This window comes from Peromyscus californicus, unplaced genomic scaffold (assembly GCF_007827085.1).
Source record: "Peromyscus californicus insignis strain IS unplaced genomic scaffold, ASM782708v3 Scaffold_22__1_contigs__length_63687245, whole genome shotgun sequence".
NCBI classification, from domain to species: domain Eukaryota; kingdom Metazoa; phylum Chordata; class Mammalia; order Rodentia; family Cricetidae; genus Peromyscus; species Peromyscus californicus.
In genome coordinates this window covers 31,573,631-31,584,245 of record NW_026294525.1, presented here as the reverse complement: position 1 = coordinate 31,584,245, position 10,615 = coordinate 31,573,631, and the positions used below count along the sequence as shown (strand labels likewise).

The window sequence follows — 10,615 nt, the reverse complement described above, 5'->3', positions numbered from 1 at the left end:
TTGATTGATCAATAAAACACTGATTGGCCAGGCAGGAAGTATAGTATAGGCAGGATAAGCAGAGAGGAGAACTCTGGGAAGTGAAAGGCTGAGTTAGGAGATGCTGCCAGTAGCCTCCATGAGAAGTAAAGTACCTGTAAGCCACAAGCCACATGGCAACTTATAGATTAATAGAAATGGGTTAATTTAAGATATAAGAACTAGATAGCAAGAAACCTGCCACAGCCATGCAGTTTATAATTAACATAAGTCTCTGTGTGTTTACTTGGGTCTGAGTGGCTGCGGGTGGGACTGGAGAAATCTCCAGCTACATGAAAGGTTAGTTTAGACCTGTGGTTTGAAGTACAGCCTCTGAACAGTAGAAAAACATTGGTGGGTTTGATAGTATCCTGCCCCCAGCAGGTTCACACAATGCTCAGGGTTTTTACTCCATCTGGTGCTTTGTGGGTAAGCTTAACCAATGGCCTCATTGACAGATAGCCAAGACAGGAACACCTCAGCAACCCCACCTAACAATCAGCACAATGTTTTATTAGTGCCTGAAGCTAACATCATACAGATATCCCTCTAGAAAAAGTCACCCAAAATAAAACAACTAAAATAGACTTAGAAGAAGGAGAAGTTAAAATTAAAATACAAACCCACCCCCAGATGTGCAAAACAAGACAAAAAACCCACAAAGAATATGACACGACAACCACCTGTGAATGATCCCTAATCAATAAACTCCCCTATAATAGAATCTAAAAACTACAGAGATAAACTACAGACATAGCTAAAATGTCTGAGAAAAATGTAGCCTTCCTTTTAAAAATAGTTAACAATCATATAGAAGATTCAAGTAAACAGACATACAAATCGAGGAAATTTATCCAAGACTTTGACAAGACATTCTCCAAAGTGAAGAAAACAGTAAATTGGAGGTAAAAGTCCAAAGTATGGAGGGAAAATTCAGCAAGGAGATTGAAAGACTGAAAAAGAAGCAAACAGAAATGCTTAAGATGAAAGAGATGGTCAATCTAATAAGAACCATACCATATAATATTGCTAACAGACAAGATTACATAAAAAAACAAATTTTAGGAATGGATGGCCATGTAGAGACAAAATAAAAACAGGCATACATGAGGACAAGTTTAAGGAGCATAAATGATATTTCTAAAAAGTCTAGGATGTACTCAAAAGGCCAAACCTGTAAACTCATGGTGTACAAGGAGCAGCGATCACATCAACTGGAATAGACAGACTGTTTAACAAAATGATAGCAGAAAACTACTCAAACATACAGAATGAGTTAGACATCCAAACATAAAACTCATATAGAACTCCTAATAGCATTACCAGAGAAGAGAATTTCCATAACACATCATAGTGAGAATATCAAATAAACAGAGTAAAGAAATAATATTAAGGGCAATACAAGAAAAATAGCAACTCAAATACAAAGACAGAAATACAAGATCTACAACAGACTTTTTATCAACAACTGTAAGAGCCAAAAGAGCATACAATGAAATATTTCAGGCTTTGAAGATAAATAGCTGTAAACCCAATGCTAGTCCTTGCAAAGTTGCTGTGGGATGGTCTGTATGTCAAATGTGTTGCTGATTGGTCAGTAAATAAATCACTGATTGGCCAGTGGTCAGGCAGGAAGTATAGGAGGGACTAACAGAGAGGAGAACTGAGAGAACAGGAAGCTGGGTGAGGGAGACACTGCCAGCCGCCATCAGGACAAGGAAGATATAAAGTACTGGTAAGCCACAAGCCACGTGGCAAGGTATAGATTAATAGAAATGGATTAATTTAAGCTGTAAGAACAGTTAGCAAAAAGCCTGCCATGGCCATACAGTTTGTAACCAATATAAGTCTCTGTGTTTACTTGGTCGGGTGTGAGTGGCTGTGGGACTGGCGGGTGACAGAGATTTGTCCTGACTGTGGGCCAGGCAGGAAAACTCTAGCTACAAATGGCGCCCAACGTGTTGGCAAGAGTTTCCACCTAAAACCTGAGTAAAAAGATTCTAAAACGGAGCTAAAAACAGCTCCTAGTTGTCTCTTTTAAGCTAGCGGCAGCCTGTGTGTTTGAGCTACTATGGTGGGTTCCTGGCGTGCATGCTCGACCTGCAGTATGGCGGGAATGAGGCCTCTGCAAGTGGCACATTAAGCTGTGTGGTGGATTTAGCCTTTGCTAGTACAAAACAAAACAAAACAAACAAACAAAAAAAGAGGTTTCTGGGCTACACGCTGCTTTGATAGAAGCATAGACCCACTATTTCTGAGAGTTGATGGCTCCCAGAGCTGGCGGAAAGCGTACCACCGCCATGTTGGGAAGCTGAAGTGGGTGGAGCCAGCAGCCATAGCGCCAGCACCGTTTCAGGCTTAGAAGGCTGCAGTTTAAAGCAATAGGCTCAAGCTAATATAAAAAAATAAGCCAGTAAAGATGGCTACCACACAGAGAATCTGGATTATGTTCTCTTTGATATTCGTAACTGAAGAAAAACATTTGATTACAAAAGCTATTGAGTTATGCCGAAATGTATATTTTAAAGGTACCTTGACTTCAAAATTTGGATGTAAAGATATGTTGCTTTGGAAAGGAGGCTCTGCTTTTGTTTCCACAGAAAAGCCAGAGGCTATGGATTTGTTCCAGATTAAGACACATCAGGTTTGACCAGCCAAGACCCCCTGAAAGGTCTCCAATGACACCATGGCCCAGATGATCCAACATCCAGAACGGTGTAAAGGCAACTGGCTCAGACAATACAACCTCATGGACTATTCCATAATCCTAAAATTTTCTTTGTGTCCCCATAAGATACAGTGCCCCCCTCCAGCAGGAAGTAGTAAGAGAAGCTATGCCCAAATTCCCAAATATACCAAGCTGACTTTGGAGATGTGTAAAGGTTAAAACCTTCCTTTTTAAGAAAAGAAAAGGGGAAGTGCTGTGGAATGGATTAATTTAAATGGATTAATTTAAGCTGTAAGAACAGTTAGCAAAAAGCCTGCCATGGCCATACAGTTTGTAACCAATATAAGTCTCTGTGTTTACTTGGTCGGGTGTGAGTGGCTGTGGGACTGGCGGGTGACAGAGATTTGTCCTGACTGTGGGCCAGGCAGGAAAACTCTAGCTACACAAAGTTGTCTTTTAAATTTGATAGATTGAAAAAAAGATGTTTCAAAACAAACACAAATCAAAGCAGTTCATGACAACCAAGATATTACTGCAGAAAATTCTTAATGGAATACTCTACAGCCAGGGAGAAGAAAGGGAGCCTCTCCTGTGAGAACAGATGAAACTATACACTTCATGAAAGGAACAGAGTACACTCAAGAAAGAAACAGCCACATCTAATACAGCAAATAAACAAACACTGAAAAACTAATAAGAGAGGAAGAAAAGAAATACCAATAACCCAGAAAATCAGAATGACATGTAACACATTTGTAGGAAATGACAGACTCCTCTCTAATAACCTCTGGTGTGAAAGACCTCAATTCACCACAGAAAACAACCCCAATTAACTGACTAGATTATAAAACCAAAAACCAATTCTATGTTTTCTCTAAGAAATACATCTAAACACTTTATTCTTAAAAAAAAATGTACATCTACTAGTTTGTGTGCAAGGGCGATCATGACAGGGCACACTTGTAAAAGTCAGAAGGCAGCCTGATAGAGTTGGGTCTCTGCTTTTACCACATGATTCCTGGACACTCTCACCAGCTGAATCTTTCTGAAGGTTCTTACTATACCTAACTTGTTCCATGTGCCAAAACAGGTACAAAATCTCAGGCAATGTTTTTCTTAGGTCATAGTGCAGAGCTATAAAGTCATTAATCTATTTCCACGTGATCTGAGAAAAGCATTTTCATAATCTTACAGTGACATTTAGGAGATGCCTGAAAGTTAAGATTTATTATGAATCATCCCATTCCCATTCTTAGTATGCTGGGTGATTAATTATGACATGCAAAAATGATGACCTCCACATTTTACTGAGAACCATTGCAATGCAAACGTCCAGATCTCCCCAAATGGTTTCCAGAATACTGTAGCCATTATCCTAAACGTGATGATGTCACCTTGAATTCCAGGAACAGCAGAGCTTCCTAGACAGATCACCCCATGATGAGACCATGCCTAAGCAGAAACATTAGTTTATGGGAATTGGTGTATCTCCCAGCAATAAAGACATTTTTTGAACCATCTTAAAAAACTAGAGTAGAGATAATGATCCACCAGATCATATGTTGATATAGACCACTTAATTATACATATATGCCTCTTGCCCATAACTTCAGTTTTTCCCCTATTTAAACCAAAAGTCCATGTCTATATTGTGAGCAAAAACTTGTGATCATTTTGCCAGTTTATTTGTGCTTCTTCTAAGTATCACCATATCAATTAAATCTACTTTCTTTGGGGAGAGAGAGAGAAAGAAAGAAAAAGAAAGAGAGAAGGGACAGAGGGAGAAAAGGAGAGAGAGAGAGAGAGAGAGAGAGAGAGAGAGAGAGAGAGAGAGAGAGAGAGGATGATGGCCTCTCCAAATAAATCTTTCTTGTCTTTTGGAGTACAATATGAATCTTCTCATTTCTTTGCGGGACATCTTTAATTCAATATTTCTGTACTGGAATTCCTGTCCCCTTTTCATTATCCATACTTACTCCTCTAGCAGGTCACATAGGACAGAATGTTAGAAATTGTCTTGGAATTTCAACATTTCTCATCCATATCATCAAGGCTGTTTTGAGGTAGAGAGGCTTAGGAAATATTTCCAGGCAGTAGAACCTAACTTAGATAAGAATCAGTAATGATTCAACCACTGCATAGTCTACTGGGAAAGCCACACAATAACATTCAACCTGATGTCTGTTTTGTCACTGTGGACATGGGACATACTTGTGTCACCAGATGTGAAGAGCTCTACATCAGTCAATGCTTGTATCACACCTACAGATTCTGAGCATGCATCTACATGTATCTTTGCACATTGAGAACATGCAGGGGGTGGCAAGCAACATTTCATGGATCCTGATGTCCTCTCTATTGTTTATTCCTCACTTTTAGGTAAATATTTGGGTATTGCACACTCAAATAACACATATACTTACATTCAACACACTTTCCTCCTCTAAAGTTACATACAAAAGTTCCTCTTCATATAATCACCCCTTACATAACCCAAAATTTATCACAGGAACAAGCAGTCCTCCCAGATACTGCTTCCAATTCCAAGTCTATGCCTTCTGGATGGCATCTATTCCTCTCCTATTTCTGTTAAAGTCTCCTATGAACAGTCAATAACCTATGGCTAAAAATATACAACTAAACAACACTTGTGAATCTAATAGTCATCACACTATTGAGAAGATGAGCTGCTTCTGCATTCCTATATGTATAGGCACAATCCTATAGCACATCAGTGTGATACTTCATTTCTTTCAACATAAATCTGCCTTGAACATTGTCCTGTGATGTATGTGAGATATGTCATAGGTAATAGGTGGTGGGGTTAACAGAACAAGGCAAGTGGAGAAACTAGATTTAGGTTCACATAAGTATTTTTACCACAGTGACAAATTCTGGCTTTCCTAAGATAGGTAACATTCTCTCTAACTTGTTTCCTGGTGTGTGGCTGTTCTGCTTTTCTGTTGAAAAGTAAGGAGGAGCTGGGCGGTGGTGGTGTATGCCTTTAATCCCAGCACTCGGGAGACAGAGTCAGGCAGATCTCTGTGAGTTCAAGACCAGCCTGGTCTACAGAGTAAGATCCAGGACAGGCACCAAAACTACACAGAGAAACCCTGTCTTGACAAAAACAAACACACATACAAAAAAAAAAAAATGTAAGGAGGGATGTTCACCATGTTCCGAACCTTCTTAGCCTCTATTTCTGCTGCTATGACCATTAGTTCATAAAGCTATTGACCAAGCAGCATTTTGGTTGAGAAGTGAGATTAGCTAGCATCTCTAAATGGACTACCTTCATTCCAACTTGTTAATAGTTTTCTCTTTAGGTGTGCCATTTGATAGGTGTTCACATGGAATATAGTTCTTTCCTTTTGGAGCCCATGTGAAGAGGTCTATTCATCATATCATTTGCTTAAATCTCCTTGCTATCGGTCCTTTCATACTGATTCTTCCAAGGTTCTGATTATCCAGGTAAATCGATACAGGTCATCTATATAACTCAATATCTAAAGACATCTCTTGTTCTAAATTAAGTGTGCATTGAAAAGTACCATGGTACCAAAAATTTTGTTTACTGAATTTATCCTAGCCATGATCCATAATGGTTATCTCCAGTATGACTATAATGTAATAGGTTTTGTGTTACAAGAAGTATGTGCATATTTCTATGTGCACAAAAACTAGGCTTGATTTCGTTCCTTTTTTTTTTTATCAAGTCATTATGGACATCCAAAAAGGTTGTCAAAGTAAATGCCAAAGTATGAGGGTGGTGGTTTGAATAGGAATGTCCCCCATAGAATCATGTGTTTGAATACTTGGTCCATAGGGAGTGACACTATTAGGAGGTGTGGTCTTGTTGTACTAGGTGTAGCTTTGCTAGAGGAAGTGTGTCACTAGGGGATGGGCTTTATGGTCTCAGAAGCTCAAGCCAGTCACATTTCCAATTTTCTGAGAAACTGGCATGTTGATTTCCAAAGTGGCTGTACACGTTTACATTCCCATCGGCAGTGGAAGAGTGTTCCCCTTGCTCCACATCCTCACCCACATGAGCTGTCACTTGTGTTTTTGATCTTATCCATTTTTGCAATGGAAACACCAAGGAATCTACTAGAGTAACTCTATCAAAGACTCCTACTAATGGGGGACATAGAGACTCAACAGGCCATCTTCCATAACCAGGCAAGGCCTCAAGTGGAGGGATTAGGACACCAACCCAGCCACAAAACCTTCAAACTACATTGTGTTTTGCCTGTAGAGTGCTTTGGGATCAGAGCCTATCAAAATCCTCAACAAAGAGACTAGAGAGATTTCATCCAGCAACTGATGGGAGCAGATGCAGAGTCCCATAGCCAAACATTAGGCAGCGCTCAGAGAGCCCTGTGGAGGAGGGGGAGGAAGGATCAGAGAAACCAGAGAGGACAGGGACACCAAGAGAACATGGCCCACAAAATCAACTAACTGGGACTCATGGAGGCTCATAGAGATCAGGGAGTCTAAAGGGGTCTGACGTAGGTCCTCTGCATATATGTTATGGCTGAGTAGCTTGGTGGTGTTCTTGTGAGATTCCTAACAGTGGGAGCAGGGCTGTTTCTGACTCTTTTGACTGCTTGTGGGACCCTTTTTCTACTACTGGGTCACCTCATCTAGCCTTGATATGATGGTATGTGCTATTGTAGCGTATTAGGCTATGTTTGGTTGATGTCCCTGGGATACCTGCTCTTTTCTGAGGATAGATGGACTGGGGATGGATCTGGGGGAGAAGAGAGGTAGAGTTGGGATTGAGGGTAGGAGAGGGGGGTGGGGAGACTGTGGTTGTGATGTAATATATGAAAGAAGAATTTTTAAAATAATAAAAACCAAATAGGAATTCAAAGTCAAGAAAAGGAGTTTGTGAAGCTTGAAATAGCACATATATCATTTAAAACTTGAGGATGTGGAAACTCATTACTTAAAAATAGTAAAAGCCAACAATGAGCACATCTGTATGTAAGCCTGAATTTCCAATAGATGCATGTCATGGAAGAAACGGTGATGAGAGCAGCCTGTTCTCTAGCTTAGAGATTAATATTCAAATGTGAGTCTTCTCTTACTCACAAAGTAGAAACTAAGCAGTTGCTTGTCAGGTACACTTCGGAAACCTTCTTTATGTCTACTCTAAGAACTAATTCAAACACCACAGCAACTATTTGTGCCTTGGATGGCAGCATGTATATGCACTTACAGGACACAGCGAATGTACAAACACACTCCAACCCACCCCAGCTACTGACATTCCTTTGTGGTAGGTTTAAAATTAAACTTCCTATTTCTTGATTGTTACATGAGGTGATAGGGAAGTTGGGGCTTATTTTAATAAATTCTTGCTGATTTTAGAAAACTCAAACAGACTATTTGCCTGAGAAATACATCCAGACTGATTATTACAGTAACTGTTTGGTAATAGGTTTCCAGGTTACTTCCAGCTGCTCAGACCATCAAGGTAAAAAAGAAAAAAGGAAAACATAAGTCACAGAAGTACATTCTTTAAGTGTGCATAATGCAACTGTGAGTGAGCTCTCCCAGCCTTCACACTCTATACTATGGGGATTTTGAAATTATGATTCAAAGGCTACGTAATTTAGTTTTTCCATTTTGAAAAGGAAAAACAAAAAGCAAAGTGGAGTTGCTGATCGCTGCTGGGGTGGTGAGCCTGGGGAGACAGCTAAGCAGTTAATAAAACTCAACCGTTGGTGACCGAGCTGTTTTCTCAATCCAGGGGGTCACAGACGAGATTTTGAAAGGGTAAGATAACACTCTCTCTCACACACACACACACACACACACACACACACACACACACACACACAAATGGCTTTTCAAATGACGAATAAATTCTATATTAATAGTATTATAGTAATAATATAATAAATAATAAATAAAATAATAATATAAAATAAAATGAATAGCTAGTAATTTATTTAGTAATACATTTGACTTTTAAAGTGGCTTTCTGGATCAAGTTCCTATTTAATAGCAACTTTGGAGTACTTTGGGAAGTCTAAAATGGCTATAGACAGTACATGGAAAGAATGAATGTAAAGATTATCTTCATTTTACCTAGAGGCTTTTTGTTGTTGCTGTTTGTTTGTTTGTTTATTCTTTACAAAAACTTTTAACGTTGTCACCCCATTTTTGATCTAGGTTGCTAAATGGAAGTCCGGGAAGTTTAAAACTATCAAGGTTGAATGCAATGGCAAGCAGCTTCTCCCCTTCGGAATCTTTGGAGCTCTGCTACGAGAATGTGAACGGATCCTGCATCAAAAGCGCTTACTCCCCTGGTCCGCGAGCCATCCTCTACGTGGTCCTTGGTTTGGGAAGCGTGCTGGCAGTGTTTGGAAACTTGCTGGTCATTATAGCCATCCTCCACTTTAAACAGTTACACACATCTACGAACTTTCTGGTGGCATCCCTGGCCTGTGCTGACTTCTTGGTGGGGGTGACCGTGATGCCCTTCAGCACCGTGCGGTCTGTGGAGAGCTGCTGGTACTTTGGGGAGAGTTACTGCAAGCTCCACACTTGTTTTGACACCTCCTTCTGCTTTGCGTCTCTCTTCCATCTGTGCTGCATCTCCATTGACAGGTACCTCGCAGTGACAGACCCGCTGACTTTACCCGACCAAGTTCACGGTGTCGGTTTCTGGAATATGCATTGCTCTCTCTTGGTTCTTTTCCGCCACGTACAGCTTTTCTATCTTTTACACGGGAGCCAATGAAGAAGGGATCGAGGAACTGGTGGTTGCTCTGACCTGCGTGGGAGGCTCTCAGGCTCCCCTGAACCGAAATTGGGTTTTACTTTGTTTCCTTTTATTCTTCCTGCCCACTGTTGTCATGGTGTTTCTATACGGTAGGATATTTTTGGTAGCAAAGCACCAGGCTAGGAAGATAGAGAGTGCAGCCAATCAAGCGCAGGCCTCCTGGGAGAGCTACAGAGAAAGAGTAGCTAAAAGAGAGAGGAAGGCTGCCAAAACCTTGGGGGTTACCATGGCAGCCTTCCTGGTGTCTTGGCTGCCGTATATTATCGATGCTGTGATCGATGCCTACATGAGCTTCATAACACCCCCCTACGTCTATGAGATCTTAGTGTGGTGTGTCTACTACAATTCAGCCATGAACCCCTTGAGAGATGCCTTTTTTTATCCTTGGTTTCGGAAGGCAATAAAAATTATTGTGAGTGGCAACGTCTTCAGGGGTGATTCATGCGCAACTAATTTATTCTCGGAAGAGGCAGAGGTAGGTTCAAAAGATCATGACAGAGATTTGAAAGTTGGCTTGGGTTGAAGGTCAGAGGCAAAATAAACACTCCAGTCTAGGGAGGCCCCAGAATCGTTCACCCAGTAGGAGGTCTGACATTCAAGGTTTGCTCTGAAGCATTTTTTTTTCCTTAGTGTGTCTGTGCATTTTAGGACTGAGTGACATGTGATCGGATCTCTTAATTCCTTCCAGTGTTGTGTGCTCTTTAATGTTTTTTTTGCTTTGCTCTAAAATTTCTACTTGTGTTGTATCAAGTAATTGGAAGCATTGTAGTTTTTCTCCTACCCACGAATAAGTATTCAGATAATTATGTTGACAATGATAAAGAGGGAGAGATGTTCTTGGGAATTTGGAGTTAGATTTTCAGGAGACCAAGCCTTCTTGAAAGTGTATCTTGCATAAGAAGTAAATTTAATTACAAATTCTTGAAATGTTTATTTTTAACCTTAAAGATCTTTACAGTGAGCTGGAATGTAGTACTTCTGATTGACTGAAAAGCATCTCTTTCCCTCCCCATTTCATAGAGACAGGTTCACAAGGAACATGTGTGCCACACAATACGACTTTTAGAGAACATACTTCATTATTGAAGGATTTGCATGTGAATAAAGAGATGGTCTGTCTACTTATTTGGATGGTA

The 10,615-nt window shown here is 40.3% G+C and overlaps 1 protein-coding gene across 1 annotated transcript; it reads left to right on the top strand.

The window, feature by feature from the left end:
- The first annotated feature begins 8,915 nt into the window (after positions 1 to 8,915).
- Positions 8,916 to 10,002, top strand: Taar9 (trace amine associated receptor 9). The gene is given in 2 exon segments (XM_052751577.1): positions 8,916 to 9,332; positions 9,334 to 10,002. Coding segments are annotated over 2 exon segments (1,086 nt in total).
- The last annotated feature ends 613 nt before the right edge of the window (positions 10,003 to 10,615 follow it).